The 18,464-nt window shown below is 44.3% G+C and overlaps 1 protein-coding gene across 8 annotated transcripts in view; it reads left to right on the forward strand.

Moving 5' to 3' along the window:
- Window positions 1–18,464, forward strand: part of TRIO (trio Rho guanine nucleotide exchange factor) — a 259,894-nt gene that overhangs the window by 107,811 nt on the left and 133,619 nt on the right. For all 8 annotated transcript variants that reach the window (XM_079984877.1, XM_079984883.1, XM_079984882.1 and 5 more), the window contains exons 10-14: window positions 4,630–4,752; window positions 6,076–6,267; window positions 12,284–12,453; window positions 14,200–14,374; window positions 16,169–16,364. In XM_079984877.1, the coding sequence (XP_079841003.1) occupies window positions 4,630–4,752; window positions 6,076–6,267; window positions 12,284–12,453; window positions 14,200–14,374; window positions 16,169–16,364 (856 nt within the window). The remainder of the gene's footprint in view (window positions 1–4,629; window positions 4,753–6,075; window positions 6,268–12,283; window positions 12,454–14,199; window positions 14,375–16,168; window positions 16,365–18,464) is intronic.

Genomic DNA, 18,464 nt, shown 5'->3' on the forward strand with positions numbered 1-18,464 from the left:
CAGTTTATTGAAAACTAAGCTAAAATTGAAAACCAAGGCCGAGAACAAATATTAAATTTCCAGCTGAGAAGAGAGAATATTACTGCACACTGTTGATGGATGGGGATATTTGGCACTCTCTATACAGTAAGCCATTAGTGCAGAAAAGAAAATGGCGGCCGATTCTGGCTGAGTGTTTCAATTCAACCTCAGAATCTTGTGCATCTTCATTGTACTTTCATATTACAGAACATGCACGTGAATACTATACTTTCTGAGTTGTGTGCAGATACAGCGGCAAGGCATGTATGATGAAGGCAGATTTGGTTTATATTTAATGGAAATTGTAAAAACAAAGAACAAGTGTACACCTTGGCTTCCACAGAAGGCCTTGCTTTCTTCCTCTCCCCAACCTTTCTCAGAGCAAGTAACTAAATTTTGTGCGGAAAATTCCAAGCACGCTCAGTTGAAGGAAACTGGGAGACTTCCAAACGGAGGGTGCATATTAAAGGACTGAACTTAAACTTTCAGTGAGGTGACAGTTGATTCCCGGCCAGGTGACGAAAGAAAAGCCTAGCCAGGTATCTTGCATTTGGGTGAAGGGGGAGATCACATGCAGAAACACACCTCTGTTTGCTTTTGGTGATGTGGTGGCAGTAGAAACTCTCTACCTCTCAACGCAAGTTAGTGGAATAAATAGGAAGATGGCATGGACAGGGCATGTTTGACTGTTAAGTAAAAGACTTGAGCGTCAGCCACCAGAGCTGGACTGACAGAGGAAGAAGCAGGACTTTGAAAACCTGTCACTACGTCGTCCTTACCAGCCAATCTCCCAGGACCTTCCAGCCTCTTCAAAGTAAGTGATGCATGTCTAGGGCTCTCGGTGGAGTATGGGGGGGAAGCCCCTATCATGCTTGTCAGGCAGCTTCAAAAGATCCCTTTAGGGACCTATTCCCCAAGATCATTTGTTGGCGCCATGCAGCCTCTGACAATTATAAAAATGACCAAGGTGACCCACTAACCTGAAATGGCCTCCTTTCCTTGTTCCCTCCCCAAGCCTCACTGGCTTTCATTTACATCAGGAGGCTATGCTGTATCTCTTCCCTGACAAATAGCGTCTCCCACATTCACACCTGCATTTCCTAGTGGTGGATGAAAAGGGGGGGGGGAGAGGAGGAAAGGAAATGGTTTTATTTTGTCACCAAATTGACAGGTGTAATTTTGAAAGTGGCACTGCTGTCATATCGTTTGATCTGCACATACCAGTTTGTTGAAAGCAGCGGTTGCCTGTCATCTGCATCAGTGACTATCAGATGAATTAGGGTGGCTTTGAATCCATCAAAAATTGACCTCCCGAGGAATGCAGAGACCCAGAGTGATTTCACTGTTTGGGCAAAAGCGTCATCTGTTGTAATGTTTTGCCACTTTCTGCTCCCATGTCTACCCTACATGAATTCCCTAGGTGTGCGAGTTTCATATCCTCCTTACACACACACACACACACACACACACACACACACACACACCACTACTTGAGCAATTTTTATCTGGCCTGATAGCTCACCAAATTTTAATCAAGTTTGCGCTACATTCTCACCGACTGCAAATAGGTTGCATCTTCTCAGCATGTAGGATTTAGCAGAAATGGTAAGTTCTTCCAGATCTAGCTTTCAAGCACCGTATCTTTTCATCCTACAGCCAGGGACCTGTAAAGTAAAAAAAAACCATGAAACAGTATACAAAATAGTTGAAGCTTAAAATTGTACGTGATGAAAAAGCTTCATTTCACAATGGGTTTTTCTGCTGCCTGGTCCCTAAGCAAATGATGTCATCCGGCTCCATGTTGTTGGAGAGCGAATGCGGCTTAGAAAACTAAATATAAGTTCCAATAGCTATTCAGGAAGCTGCTGAAAATGCTCATAGCAAGGATATATACACACTCATAAAAACTACATCTGTTTCTTTTGAAGCAATGAATAATTCTTAGATGGAAGGATTTTGGGGCATACCAGGGAGACCTACTCCTAATATCTTAACGATGTTGACTGGTTAGGAAATTCTGGTTAAGAAAGAACCAGGGTTAGTCAGAACGCCAACAGCAGCCTTAACAATGATTTAAAACGCCAGTGGGAATTTCTGTATGAGGAGAATTTCTGCATGGCTCTTCCATACACTCCTGACCTCTTAACCATGGTGAAGAGACCAGGTACTTTATTTACATTTGCACTAGTCTTTTTGAATCGTCATAGAAAACCGCACGCTCAATTCAAAATTATAGTGCAGTGTTTGAAAGACATTCTTTCTTCCTTTGCGCAGAACTGCTTCCTTTGTTCTTCATTCTTCCTTCTTCGCAGACCTGCAGTGCTCTCTTTTTTCCTCTAATTTGAACAATGGTTGAACTTCTGGCTAATGCTCAAGGCTTTTGCTATAGTCAACCAGGGAAGAATCTGTAGAATGAATGTTTGCCCGAAGGCTGTATAATATCTCTGACTAATATAAGCAGAAGCGGAATGTCTGATGAATGAGGCTTCGCTGTGTTTGCAGACTCCAGGGTGGAAGTTGGCTCTCAACATTACATGCAATTCCTGAAAATATTACTTGGACGGGCTTGAATTAAACTTTGCTTTTAAGGAAGAGCTCTTCAGTTGCACTGGAGCCTGCCAGTATGATGCATCTGTAGAGAATTTGTGGAGTAGGGGAACATCTTGCTTTTGTTACCATCTTAATTGCAATAGCATTGTGATGTGTCTGTTGGCTTCAGATCCCAGAATGTTTAGCTGCTGAGTAGATTCTGATTAGTAAAAACTTTGGGGCCCGATGTGTATTGAAAGCAGAGTTCTTGCCCGATGAGACAATTAAAGCCTTGCATCTGATGGTTAGACATGCAAAGCAACATCTCAGGATAAGATACAGTTCTACTTAATTTCACTGGTTTTCAAATGTGACGCCTACAGGGAACGCTTTGTATGAACTTGTCTGCCAAGCAGGCCTTGCATATAGACCTGGGAGTGTGCAAAGGATTCTGGGGAATGTTGTAAAAGTGCACATTTAGTTCACATGAGATATTTGTTGGCAAGGCCTGTTACACCTTACCATCACTGTATACAAACTGTGTGTACGTTTCGAACGGCAATTAGTGCATCATATCAGTAGAATGTAGTGTAGGTGGCCACAACAACAAACTATGAGATCTCTTAGGAATAATATGGACATTTTATATGAATTAGCATTTATGCAGTTAGTACTCGATGGTGCCATTGCCTTTTTGCTGCTTCACAAAGATCCAGCTCTCACTCTGTGCAGCATCTATGTGCCTTGGTCAGGCCACACCTGGAATGCTCTGTCCAATTCTGGGCACCACAGTTTAAGAAGGATGTTGACAAGCTGGAACGTGTGCAGAGGAGGGCAAGCAAGATGATAAAGGAAACCAAGCCTTATGTGGAACGGTTGAAGGAGCTGGGTATGTTTAGCCTGGAAAAGAGGAGGCTGAGAGAAGATAGCCATCTTCAAATATCTCAAGGGCCATCACCTGAAAGAGGACACAGCTTGTTTTCTCCTGCTCTGGAGGGTAGAACTTGAACCCATGGCTTCAAGTTACAAGCAAGGAGATTCCCACTAAATGTCAGGAAGAACTTTCTGACAGTAAGAGCTGTTCAGCAGCAGAACAGTCTCCCCCGGGAGTTTGTGGTCTCTCCTTCCTTGGAGGTTTTCAAGCAGAGGTTAGATGGCCATCTGTCATGGATGCTTTAGCTGAGATTCCTGCATTGCAAGGGGTTGGACTAGATGTCCCTTGGGTCCCTTCCAACTCTACAGCTCTATGATTCTATGTAATTGAGAATCCTGGCATGTTTGGGGGATTTTCAGTTATGGAAAGTACATTTGATTGATTGATTGATTGATTGATTGATTGAAGTTCCTTTTATATTGGCTTTCAGGATCATAGATCCTCCCAAAGCAGCTTAGGAAAAATCAGCCATTGCCAACCTCATGCCCTGCAGATGTTTTAGACTATGGCTGTGCCGGGTGGGGGGTATAGAAATGGCAGCCCAGAACATTGGATTCAGCAGCTCAGGCGACACCTAACCCCATAGGAAATATTTTTCTTGCTTGGTTCTCAAACCCTCCAAAGAGTATCTCTCCCTTTGGAGACTTGACAGTCTGAGGTCCAGTGCGCACGATACAGCTGCCGAATTATACCGAGTCCATGTCTGCAGCAGCTTCGTGCATGGCCAGTTGACTCACTGTAGAGTTTTGAGATTATTATTTTTTGACGTCACTGCAGACTTTAGCCAGAGAATTGCCACAAATCTGTATGGTGGACAACCACTTTGCGGATCGTTTTTAATGTAGCCTCTATGCAGCAGGTTTTTTTTAATGTGCAGATTAATCTGAGTTGGGAGTTTTAATAATCACTACGCTTTAATTTGATTTTTACTTGGCTTTTATTTGGATTTGGATATAGATCTATATACACAAAATGTTGCCTGTCCTGGTCTTTTGGGATATTTTGAGGGGAAGGAATTTAGATAAACCTGGAACTTGATTGTGGTTAAATTGATCTGCCCTGATCGTTACAGCAGCAGTAGATGCCATTTGAGCCGCGTTGTGAGCATGTAATTGGGATTCCTTCGTGCTGATGTTTTCTTGCAGGTGCTGGATTGGATTGAAAACCATGGAGAAGCTTTCCTTAGCAAACACACAGGGGTTGGTAAATCGTTGCATCGAGCCAGGGCACTGCAGAAACGCCATGAAGACTTCGAAGAAGTGGCACAGGTAGGACTCACCCATGAGATCTTCATTTTAGCATGTCGAAATTTAGCTTGTAAAATAATGCACTGCAAGCCTTGGGGGGGGGGGGAATGGAATAGTTTGGAATTTTGGCTGATATATCGTGCAAAGAGCAGCAGTCCGCAGAGCTGGGTGATACTATGATTCATTGTCTGAACCAGCATGGCATTCACATTGTGAACTTTTTGAGCTGCCGGTACATCGTGGCTCCCCAGCCACTGCACCTCAAACCAAGAAGTTGCAGCTGACCATGATTTTAAAGGAATTCGGCCAGTTCTGGAGTTCCTTTCTTTCATTCTTGATGTTCATGGTGGCGGTGTGGAAGAACTATTCATCTAGGATTACTTGTCATTGGCATCTCATCAGTTTGGAATAGCTCTTGTCAGTGGGTTCTAAGTTCTGTGCTCCTGGTCTGTGTCTTGTGTTCATGACAGAGATTTGTTTTCCAAATTGCTAGGCCGCCTGTCAGAGCTGACCCTCCCAAGGCAGCTCACAACATTGCAAACACTAACAATTCACAATACAGTCGTACCTTGGAAGTCAAACGGAATCCGTTCCGGAAGTCCGTTCGACTTCCAAAATGTTCAGAAACCAAAGTGCGGCTTCTGATTGGCTGCAGGAAGCTCCTACAGCCAATTGGAAGCCACGGAAACCCCATTGGACATTCGGCTTCCAAAAATCGTTCGCAAACAGGAAAAGTCGCTTCCGGGTTTGTGGCATTCGGGAGCCGAAACGTTCAAGAACTAAGCTGTTCGAAAACCAAGGCACGACTGTAATAGATTACAATCCCTAAAGTTGCAATATAAAAATGTTAGCCGAATAAAACTCTATCAATATTAAAAAGTATAAATAAAAAATATAAAAACAAGCAGGGTGGAATAAAAAATAGAAACAGCAACCAGGAGCCCTCTGAATGTTGAACGGCTGTGCCATGCATTGGATACAAAAATTTAGAGGAACTGAACAAAGTTAGCTATGAAAATGACGGATTTCAGTGGATCAGGTGCTTGTGGGTTGTTGGTTTTTTTTGGAAAACTTGGGGGAATCTCTTCCTATGGATGTGTTGTTATATTATGGTAGAGATTAGCATATTTTTCCGTGTATAAGACTAGGTTTCCCCCCTAAAAAATAATGTCAAAAAATTGGGGGCATCTTATACACGGACTTATACACGGATACTTCTCCCACCATTTTCTTAAATCAGAGTCCCCCCAAATATACATGGGGGCGTCTTATAGATGGGAAAATACAGTAAATCCCTGCAGAAATTTCCCTTTTGCAATAACCCTCGCCCTGGTTTTTCTGTAGAATACATACACCAATGCAGACAAGTTGCTAGAAGCAGCTGAGCAGCTGGCGCAGACAGGAGAGTGTGATCCTGAAGAGATTTATCAGGCGGCACACCAGTTGGAAGACCGGATTCAAGATTTCGTTCGGCGTGTAGAGCAACGCAAGATTCTCTTGGACATGTCCGTGTCTTTTCACACTCATGTTAAAGAGGTAAGTGAGCAGCAAAATGTATACGTCAATGATAGTTCTGGGACCGTAGTTTAATGTAGGCCAGTTTCAAACTGGTTTGGGCAAGGATGACTTCAGATTTGATGGAGTCCTTGCAAACTGGCGGACCTCCTCTTCTGACTGTGCGCTTTGGCAAGCTAATGCTTTCCCTGGGCCTAAGTTATATTTCCCGGAGCTAGGGGACTCGTTATTTTTATTTATTATGAAATTATATCCCACATTTCTGCAAAAGTACACAGGGCGGCCTGGACAAAGTTGAGACGGTGCAAAATACGACAAATATGCAACCTAAAAACCATCAACAGTTAAAAATGAACAAACTGATCACGCAGTAGAAGATTGGGAGTGGTGGAACTGCAATCGTTTCCCTCCGCTGGCTCCCAATATCTTTTGCCACCCTTAACCAGGGTTACCTTTTAACTGAGATTTGAAGCCAGGTTCTGAATCTGCTTCCACAGTTCTGATCTCTGATAACAAGTGTGTCAGGAAGAAGCGAAGGCTCTCAGCCGAGGAAGGGCCTGGCGCTTTTCACAATTCCTGCCTGACCAGGATTTTCAGCTCGTTGTCAGAAGCACTCAGGCTCTTAGCGCTTGTGTTTTGTTTTATCCATTATGTATTTGTCAGCTTCTTGGTGTGGGCATTCACTCCGAAAAGCGGCCTGAAGATATTTTAAGGAAGAAAACCGTTCTCAGCAAGCTCATAAAACCTACAATTGCTTGAGGCAGTTTGAAGCCATGCCATTAAGCTTGTAGCATATATCTGCTCATCTTCTGCATAGAGTATGAATCTTCAGTGCAGGGCTGACCCAATGCATTTTCTTTTTGCCTGAGGTGAAGGCCAAGAAATCCCTCATTCCATGTGCAGAAGTCAACTGGACTGACAGTTGAATGTTACTTCATTGTTGGTGACAGAAAAACATCCCCCCCCCCACCGCTGTACCTAGGAGAGCAGGCTAGTTTTGGAGGCGCAAGGCAAAGCATGTGGCAGCTGCCTCACTCTTCCTAATAGCAGAGCTGGCCCCCACATAAGTGAAAATCTCCCTCTGTCTTCTTAAACTCCAAAGTCAGTTGTTCTCAGCAGCCTTAATCATAAGGTTTACTGTACGGAGAAAAATGTAGTTTCCCTTTTTCCAGGAACAAAATCATTGTTCCCATTGCTCTCTTGTGCTGTTCCCATTGCTCTCTTGTGCCTCTGAGCAACAAATTAGGCCATTTTCGAAGTTCAAATGCTTCCCCTTGGCACTTGAAGCTACTTTCTCTTACCTCATTACATAGCAACTTCCTGTCTGTCGTGTTCTCACCCCTACTCTGGATGTAACACGCAAACAGCAAGCTTGGCTCTGAATCAGAATGGCTTTTATGATCTCGGTGTAGCATTGCTCGATTTGTTTGCCCCAGAAAGCGTTGTCTATATTTCCATTATTCGCTAATGGCAATCTCCACTTTGAGGTGGGAAGGTTTCTCCGTTGTTTGTAGGGGAGTAAATGTTCAGTTGAATTTTATTTTACGATGTCCATTTATGCTGTATTTGCAGCATGTGTGTACAGTGGAACCTCGTGTTACGTACTGTCCTCCTTGCGAACGCTTCGGGTTACAAGCTCCTCTAACCCGGAGGTAGGTCTCCTGGTTGTGAACTTTGCCCTGGGACATGAGCGGAGGCAGCGGGAGGCACCATTAGCGAAAGCGCACCTCATGTTACGAGCGGTTTCTGCTTAAGAACGGATCTCCGGAATTAATTAAGTTTGTAACCGGAGGTACCACTGTACATAGATGTGTCCCTGCCTTCCTGCAGACTTGGGAGAGAAAAGCTGGGTTTCAGTGGCAACTAAAAGTAGATGTCTGCCTATGTCCATATTTGTTAGTGTTTGTTCTAAGACATAAGTTGTTCCTTGGTTCTGAAAGGGCTTGCAACTAATTCTGGCAAGAAGGCATTGATTGAAAGGAGCTCGTGCCGTGATGAAGGTCACCTGCCAGAAGGATCTTAAATAAAGCCTTAAGATGTACTACTTGAGTAAAAATCGGAAGGTGCTTTGATGGAGGATACAATTAGATGTGATTCATAAACGTTGGGAAGCCAGCGCAGATGTATTGGAATGGTGCCTAGCTTCCCCCCAGTGCAGAGGAATAATACCCTGGCTTCAAACCTGCCCCCTCCAATTTCTCCGCATCTATTCCTTGTCTTAGTTATGGCAATATTCCATGGTGTGTTAAGGAAATATTCTATCTAACCTACCAACAGTGCAGCTGTAATTTAATGTGAATTCCTGGTGCTGTTTTTAGCAACCCCTGTGATAACCAGAATGAGTATATTGGAGGTGGATCAGGGAAGCTTTGGTTTGAATCTCAGTTCAGCCATCAAGTCCACAAGGGGATCTGGGACCAATTTGTCTGTCTCAACCTAACCATCAAGGTGATCGTTGGCAGTAGGGGACAACCCAATGCTGCTTTGAGCTTTATGGAAGAGAAATGGGATACAGGTGTGGTTGATAAATAAGCAACCAGGCAGGAGCCTGGGAGGAGGATATGATAACCATCTTCAAATATCTTAAGGGCTGTCACATGGAAGATAGAGCAAGCTTGTTTTCTCCTGCTCCATAGGGTAGGACCTGAACAGATGGATTCAAGTTGCAGGAGGGGAGATTCTGAACGCGCATCAGGAAGAGCTTTCTGATGGTGGGAGCTATTTGACATGGAGCAGACTCACTTAGAAGGTGGTGGAAACCTCCTTCTTTGGAGGTTTTCAGGTAGAGGCTGGGTAGCCACCTGTCATGGATGCTTTAGTTGAGATTCCTGTGTTGCAGGGGGTTGGCCTAGATGACCCTCAGGGTCCCTTCCAACTCTACAATTCTAGGATTCTGTGCATATTAAGTTGTGCTGAGCTGAGGTAAGGCGTGTGAACTGGGTTTGAGTTAACTATGTGTGGCATTGTTCTTCCTGCTTGATTGCAATACAGTGGTACTTCGGGATGCGAACGGGATCTGTTCTGGAGCCCAGTTCGCATCCTGAACAGAACATAAGACGCGTCTGCATGTGCGCGGGGCGCATTTCGCTGCTTCCACGCGTGCGTGTGACGTCATTTTGGCCGTCTGCGCATGTGCGAGCAGCGAAACCCGGAAGTAACGCGCTCCGTTACTTCCAGGTCGCAGCAGAGCGCAACCCGAAAATACTTATCCTGAAGCATATTTATCCCAAGGTATGACTGTAGGATGGTTTTCTTGTGTTGCAAGAAAAGTGATGGCACCCTGTGGTGTCATTGGGAAAGATGGCACTTTGTACCTCGCTTATTGGAGGAGACGGTGATTTCTCTGCACCAACCTTGGATATTATCAATGGAATCCATTTGCACGTGCAAGTGGGAATCGCACACGGACCTTCTCACGGACCTTCCCACAGGATGGGCGAGGGTGGCCCATCCTGTTTTTGCCGCCTGAGGCGAAACGAGAAGGTACCACCCTGTTTGCGTGCCACCCACCCTCTCCTTGCCACTATAGTTACTCAAATGAGTTCACACGCCTTACCTCAGCTCAGCACAACTTAATATTGTACTAGCGCCTCAGTAAGGCTGTGTGAGGACTTCGTGATATTTCACAGGATTCTCGCTGAGGTCTTGCCAGAACCTGGAAGCCACTGTAGCTGCGTCTTCTCCTGCAGAGACGGCCCTTGGATTCTGCTGCCTGAGGCACTTGCCTCAGTCTGCCTCATGGGTGGGCCAGTCCTGCACATTGGCAATAACCAGATTAATAGTGGGTGCCATTCCCAAATGTTCACAGATTTGTGTTTCTTGCGGTGTTCATATCAACCAGGCCCCTAATTCCTTGCCTCAGATGTGGAAGGTGAACTTAACTTCACAAGTAACTGGAGAGCCAGTGTGGTGTAGTGGTTAAGAGTGGTGGACTCGTAATCTGGTGAACCGGGTTCAATTCCCCGCTCCTCCACATGCAGCTGCTGGGTGACCTTGGGCTAGTCACACTTCTCTGAAGTCTCTCAACCCCACTCACCTCACAGTGTTTGTTGTGGGGGAGGAAGGGAAAGGAGAATGTTAGCCGCTTTGAGACTCCTTCAGGTAGTGATAAAGCGGGATATCAAATCCAAACTCTTCTTCTTCTACTACTTAACACTGATATTCGTTGAATGCTCAGTGGCCCAAAATTATAACCTGGAGGCAAAAGTTCAAAGCATTTTTTGCGAGCAGGCTCACAAACCGATTTAAACCCAAAACCCAAAGAAAAAACCCTGACCTTTCATGGGTGGTTATTCTTTCAGCTTCAGTGCTCATATGGATCGTGAACTGAGCATCTTGCAACGGGTCTGGCTCTGCTTTGTGCCTGTAGTTAGGAGCTGAGAGACTCTGTCTTGAGCAAGATGAGTAGGAAAAGGAGTCTTGTTTACAGCAACAGTTGCTTAGATGGAAACCCCAGGGCAGGGATTAATGGCAGAAAACCTTTGGCCATTTCCCAGAGTGCCGCTTATCAACATTCCCTGAGTGATGCAAAGTCGGGATGGGAGGTTGTTCAAAAGGTGCTTTGAGTAATGTCTGCATGTGTCTGCGCTCATAACGTTTTGACTGTCAGCCGTACAAATGTGCATTTAAATAACCCCCTTTCCTCCAGTGGGAAAAGCTGGAACGAGCGCTGGCCAGGTGTTTGCGCAGCGGTGCCAAAGCGCAGGGAACAAATCAACTCTGTCAACTCTTTGTGGAAGATTTCAGCGATGGACCCATAAGTGCCTTAATATTTTTTTCGTGGTGCTTGGTACACCACACTCCTCGGTGTCTTGTGAAATGAGCGTCCAAATACTTTTTGTGTCAAACTGCCTGTAGAGTTTAGAAAGCCATGTCGTTGGTGCAAGTGTCTTCCTCCTGGTTTTCTGCAGAAGTCCAGACTAGATTGGAAGAATAGAGGCCTTTATTGGCATTAGATGAGGATTAGCAGGCATGTTCCTAAAGAGTCTGAAGCTTTCGCAGTCTTGGGAAATGAGACTTCACTGCAGAAACCTAATACAAATTTATTGTTTGCTTTTCTTGCCACATTTTCTGTGTTTGTGTCACTCGCATGCAACGAATCTCATGTGATTTTACAGCTGTACGATCAGAAGGGTTTTTAGCACTTAGAGAAAAAGTGCTGTGCCAAACACAAAGCAGTCTGTTTCCCAATCCGCTTTTTTGGGGACATTGCTCCCCTTTTGCTTTACGTTAAAGATGCAAATGGGAAACCAGAAATGGCGCAGCACTTTTGCAACGTCAGAATAGTCAGGGTGCAAGACAGCCACATGGAACAAGTGTCTGCTCTCAGATTCTTTATATTAAACTCTTGAACACTGAGGTAGGGGAAGTAACTCTGAAATGAATCTTAAATTGCTTTAAATTCAAATTGCTTCTGGAGCTTTGATTCCTGAAAATAGATGGGGGTATTCTGCAAAGTATTCGGTTACATGATTTTACGAACAGGTGGCATGCTCTCTCAGCGAAGGCAGCATGCAAATTTAATTAATTAATAACAGCTCAGAATCTTTACAGCCTCAGAAACACAGTAATATAAGTAACACTATCTCAATGTTGCAGGTGGAGGGTGGGGAACTGGAATTGAAAAGCACTGGCTTGCCTAAGGCAGCTCTCTAATGTGTTCAGACCGAGGTGAGACTTGAACTGGGGACTTTATCTGGCTCAAACTCGGAGCCACTATGCTCTACCAGCTGTGAGCAAGGAGTCTCCAGTTTTAAATCTCGGCTTTTCCTGAAGACTCGCTGGGTGACTGGAGGAGAGCCGCTGTCCCCCCCCCCCAACGCTCCTCTCCCATCTGCGGCACAGACTGAATAATACTCGGGGGCTGTATAAATGCTAAGTAGCATTATATTCACATCGCAACCAATTTTCCGTAAACTGCCAGCAGGAAAATGGCAAAGGGAGGGGGGCTGGGAAACCCAATTTGTTTCCCGGTTTGTTTTCCTCAAGCAGCCTGTGGGGCTTCTTTTTTTCCTGATTTTTCTTCTTCCTCCCGCAGCTCTGGACGTGGCTGGAAGAGCTGCAGAAGGAACTGCTGGACGATGTCTACGCGGAGTCGGTGGAGGCTGTGCAGGAGCTGATCAAAAGGTTTGGGCAGCAGCAGCAGACCACGCTTCAGGTGACGGTGAACGTCATCAAGGAAGGCGAGGATCTGATACAGCAGCTGAGGTAAGAGGTTGCTTTCCCTGGAAAGAGCAGCCCTGCGTTGTGTTCTGTGCCGTTCCTTCTGTAACGCGCAACCGAATGCCTTTTGTCTGCTTCGGCTGGTGGCCCAGCTGCATCCCTATCTGGACAGGGATAGCCTAACTACTGTTGTCTATGCTCTGGTAACCTCAACATTGATCCGGAGCAGATTCCAGCATATACCGTATTTTTCGCTCTGTAAGACGCACCAGACCATAAGACACACCTAGTTTTTAGAGGAGGAAAAGAAGAAAAAAAATATTCTGAATCTCAGAAGCCAGAACAACAAGAGGGATCGCTGCACAATGAAAGCAGTGATCCCTCTTGTTGTTCTCGCTTCTGGGATAGCTGCGCAGCCTGCATTCGCTCCATAAGACGCACACACATTTCCCCTTTTTAGGAGAGAAAAAGTGAGTCTTATAGAGCAAAAAATACGGTAGTTAGCAGAGTAAAACCTTAAACACACTGCAGGATTCCCAGAGGCGATTAATTTCATCCAGCAGAGCTTTACTGCTACTGAAGTAGCATAATGGTCACAAATCCATCACATTCAGGATTGGCACTGTCCATAAGAAATCCAGTTGTAGCAGACTTAACTTAAACTTACAATAACATAATAAGTCTAAAACCTAAACACTAAGCATACTATGTACAGAACACCACACCAGAAGCAAGAGAGATAGAAAGAGAAAGTGAAACACAGGCTCCTTCTGGCCTTACTTTTATAGTCAGCATGACCTTGACAGAAAGGGATAAGAGAATCAGTTTAAGTCAGCTGTACTCAGCTTCTCTGAAGGAATAACCCAAATATCAAGCACCTTCTGCTTGTTTCTTTCACACAGAGAAGCTTCCAGAACCCTCTTGAATTACAGTGGTACCTCGTCTAGCGTCCGCTTCATCGAACGCCTGTTCCATCGAACGTCCGTGGCAAACCCGGAAGTACTGGAATGGGTTACTTCTGGGTTTGCCGCATGTGCAGAAGCGCAAACTGCTCCGCCCATGTGCGCAGACGCGGTGCTTTGTCCAGCATCCTTTTCAGCCAGCGACTGGGGCTCCGGAACGGATCCCAGTCGCAAAACGAAGTACTACTGTAATTAGAATAGGAAATATCTCTACATGTCTGATCAATACAGTGGTACCTCCGGCTACGAACGGGATCTGTTCCAGAGGCCCAGCCATATCTCGAAAACTTTGTAACCGGAGGCGCCCTTCTGCACATGCGCGCACGGTGAAACCCGGAAGTATACACTTCCGGGTTTGCTGCGGCCGTAACCCAAAGATTCCGTAACCTGGAGGTTACGCAACACGAGCTACCACTCAAATTTCTGCACTAAGAAATGCAAATTGACAGACCCTGTGCCCACCCTGCCTTTAGGGACAGACTTTCAAATTCCAACGGCAGCCTGTGAGAGCCCAAAATTTTGTACCCCGACCCACCTCCCTCCTTCCGTTCTGCTCAATTTATTACATCATAGTTGTGGCGCTGAAGAATCCTGTGAGTGTGCTGAAGAATCCTGTGCTAGACACCCAAGCCCTGATTCCTCAGCCCTTGAGGAGACGTGGAAAGGGTTTCCTGAGGGAAGAGAATTTGAAAACCAGTGGCAAGGGCTGGCTCTTCCTCTTCGACTCCCGCAGGACAAGAAGGGCAGTGGAGACTACTGTTCACGTACACATGTTTCCTTTCAGGTCCTGTTTTCCTACTTAAAAGTTTTTCTCCCCCCTTTTTAATAGGGATTCTGCCATCTCAAGTAACAAGACCCCCCACAACAGCTCCATCAATCACATAGAGACGGTCCTTCAGCAGCTGGATGAGGCCCAGTCACAGATGGAGGAGCTGTTTCAGGAACGCAAAATAAAACTGGAGCTCTTCTTACAGCTGCGGATATTTGAGAGAGACGCCATTGATGTGAGCCTTCAATTTCTGCAGAAATGTTGTGGTTTTTTCCTCCTTTCTCACCTGAAGGGTGGGCTGGGTTTAAAATGGGGTTTTTCACTAGAAGAGCAAAAATATGAAGCTGTTGGTTGTTTCCTCTGATTGATTTGGTTTCCTTCAACCCCCCACAGAAAGAGACATGACTGGGTACTTAAGGATTGTAATCTCAGTGCTAATGCAGACAGTTACAGCCCTGGGAAAGTTCAATCTATTTTGCTGTCAAGAAGTCTGAATTTACAGCCATCCTCAACCTGTTTTTCAGGAATGTGGTGTGAATGAATGAATATATCTGTAGAGACCAGAGAGAGAGAAAAAATATAAGTACTCCTTACAGGTTGTTTTGTTAGTTATCTTCTCCTTTCTCCTGTGTACATCAGTATTTTAAGTATCAATATATTTATCTCTGCATAAGTGCTCCTGATGTTCCATATGTTTTAGTTCTGGAAAGCTCCACGGACATTGGCAGTTGTTCATTCTATTCTTTTAAATTGCAAGCACAAAACCTTTAACGCCATGCATTGTGCAGCACCCATTTTTAAACTGGTTTTAGTTCAGTCCCTCTTTCACAATCCATGTCCAGAAACAGTGACTTGCATAGATTAGAAGAATCTTTATTTGCATCAGCCACTAGCCATAGCAATAAAGTAAAATGTACTGAAGATAGAGGTAAAAACTTAACAATAGAAAATACATTTTGAGGGTTTACATCAATAATCAAATAATAGGACTTATTCTAATTGCCCCTGCTAAAAACCTCTGAGCAGATGATCCCCAACCACATACTCAATGCTTCCCATGAAATCCATTTTAAAACTTCAGCTGAGGCAAGTGTGAAGTCTGTCTACCTCCATCCGATATCAGTGTTGCCCACCGATTCTGCCTCTGTTCTTCAATTCATGTCCCTTGATTTGTGTTCCAGCCAGCTGTTGAACATACAAATGGATGCCTCTGTCCTCCTTCAAACATTGACTGCAAACTAAAGTCTTCTCCCTATGAGCTTATGAACAGCCGCTTTGAGATAGATGGCTTATATAGATTTCAGGTCTGGTTTTCATTTGCCAGCTTGTAATCAGCCCCTGTCCTTTAAACTGTCCAATCTGAGTGCTCCGTGGAACTTGTCTTTCCCTCGGAAGTGAAGTTCAAAATGTCTCTTACAATCTTTTAGTGCCAGCAGTCTGATTCCAGTTCAATGAGACCCCACCTTTTCAAATACAGTTTCTCCTATCCCAAAATGCTACCCTAAAAGCCTAAAAGCTTCTCATTGACCCATCAACCCCTTTCACAACATTGAGACCTTAGTCTTGTTAACTAGACCTGCACATGAAACAAGAACATCCCATCTAATAATCTTGGTCTGATATCTAGGCTTCTTTGACTACAAGACCCATTGTCTTTGGTTTTCACACATACCACGGCTACCAACTCCTGCTAACTGTGCTTGGAAAAGGACAACGGCTTGTTATTGTTAGTGACTTCCTACATCTCACGATGATGGTCTCCTGTTCTCAAGGCATTCATTGTCCACAATGTTTGCATCTCTCCAGTGTACCTGAGATTCTCATGTGGGTTCCTTAGTTCTCTTGATCCCCACCGCCAAGGTGTTCCAAAAAGCAAACTTGTTCTTGGAGAGTAGACTGCTTTGTTATTTTTTAAACCAAGTGATTGATCCTCTGATGCCTTTTGAGTTCCACTGGATAGCCACAGCCTTTGTTGTTTTTACTCATGTGCTCAGTGTGTTTTCTTCTTCTTCAACTTCTCCCGCTTTAGATCATTTCAGACCTTGAGTCCTGGAATGACGAGCTCTCGCAGCAGATGAACGATTTTGACACCGAGGATCTCACCATCGCTGAGCAAAGGCTCCAGCACCATGCGGACAAAGCTTTGACCATGAATAACCTGACCTTTGATGTCATCCACCAAGGGCAGGATCTCCTGCAGTACGTCAATGAAGTCCAGGCTTCTGGTAAGATGCATGTGTCCCACCTTAACCAGGTTAATGGATTTATAGAGATTATCTAAGCTGATTTAGGGCACCTAGGGCTCCGCTGACTCTTGAACTGAAAGAATCTCTGAGAATTAGGACGCACCAGGTTCTGCACATTAGAGGAAAAAATACCTATTTATTAAAATACATTTCAGTATGGATTAACACATATTCTGTTTTTAAATATAGACAGGCACGGTCAGGGCTTTTCAGCTGAGCGGTTTCGGCTACTAAGCTCTGCCCTGAATAAGGGCTGCATCAATAGGAGTATAGCATCTAGATCAAGGGAAGTAATAGTGCCACTGTATTCTGCTCTGGTCAGACCTCACCTGGAGTACTGTGTCCAGTTCTGGGCACCACAGTTCAAGGAGGACACTGACAAACTGGAACGTGTCCAGAGGAGGGCAACCAAAATGGTCAAAGGCCTGGAAACGATGCCTTATGAGGAACGGCTAAGGGAGCTGGGCATGTTTAGCCTGGAGAAGAGGAGGTTAAGGGGTGATATGATAGCCATGTTCAAATATATAAAAGGATGTCACATAGAGGAGGGAGAAAGGTTGTTTTCTGCTGCTCCAGAGAAGCGGACACGGAGCAATGGTTCCAAACTACAAGAAAGAAGATTCCACCTAAACATTAGGAAGAACTTCCTGACAGTAAGAGCTGTTCGACAGTGGAATTTGCTGCCAAGGAGTGTGGTGGAGTCTCCTTCTTTGGAGGTCTTTAAGCAGAGGCTTGACAACCATATGTCAGGAGTGCTCTGATGGTGTTTCCTGCTTGGCAGGGGGTTGGACTCGATGGCCCTTGTGGTCTCTTCCAACTTTATGATTCTAAGTTCCTGGCGAAAACGTTAACTAATGTAATCTTGAAACTGTAAGCACAGAGGATATGATCCACTGTGCCCTTTTGTGAATCCAATAGCTTAAGCACACCCTGCTGCCTCTTTTTAAAGGACCTAGTATGTTTTAACAAATGTCTTTTGAATGTATCCCATTTCCCTTAACCCCCCCCCCCCCATCCAAAAGCAGTCCGCCATTTCTTCTTGTGGTTTGCTGTTGGCAAAAGAGAAGCCTACAGTAGTATATTTTTGCAGAGTTCTGAAAGGCAAGATTGACCCTAAGGAAAGAATTTCATGTCAGACAGTAATAAAATATTTTGGGCACTTAAGAGACCCTTTTCTCTCTGGTTTATTCTTGCATTCATTGCCTTCCCGGTGTTTTTGGTTTTGTGGTATCAGCTGGTTAGTCATAGGCACAAAGGACAACCAAGCCAGAAACCAAGAGGAGTATTGCTTACAAGCACCAAGACCAAAAGCAAAGTCGTGTCTCTGTTTAAAATAATGGTGGTTAACAGATGTATTTGAGTGTCTCCAACAGGAAAAGATTGAAATGATGCTCAGTCTTTTGCTGTGTGATTTTTAATTGCACTTTTATATTTTTAGGGCTGTCAAGGACAGAATTAGCATGTCCGGATTTTTGAAATTTCCCCCAAAAAAGCTCAGCAACTTTTTGTGTCCAGAGTTTTACTTCTTGAAATATGGCAATTAAAATTAAATTAATTTTAAATTAAAATTAAATTAATTTTAAATTAAAATTAAATTAATTTTAAATTAAAATTAAATTAATTTTAAATTAAAATTAAATTAATTTTAAATTAAAATTAAATTAATTTTAAATTAAAATTAAATTAATTTTAAATTAAAATTAAATTAATTTTAAATTAAAATTCCGTCGATTTCAAATAGAATATAAGAAGAAAAGAACGGTAAAATTGCAGCTAAAAACAAATACGAACATTTAACACAATGGATGTGCTGTCTGCCGTCTTTGGCCACAAATGCATGGGCACACCATGGACAATCTGAATGATGCGTGTGATCTGCTGCTGATCTGAGGAGCGCCCTGCAGCCAATGAGAAACCGCGATTTGGTTTTCAAACGTTTTGGAAGTTGAACGGACTTCCAGAACGGATTCTGTTCGACTTCCAAGGTACAACTTTATATATTGGGTCGGCAAACTTTTCCGCTGGTGGGGCGGATAGCTTGCGCGCAGGAGAGCGCATACTCATGCGCATGCACACACG

This window comes from Podarcis cretensis, assembly GCF_951804945.1.
Source record: "Podarcis cretensis genome assembly, chromosome: 7".
NCBI classification, from domain to species: Eukaryota; Metazoa; Chordata; class Lepidosauria; order Squamata; family Lacertidae; genus Podarcis; species Podarcis cretensis.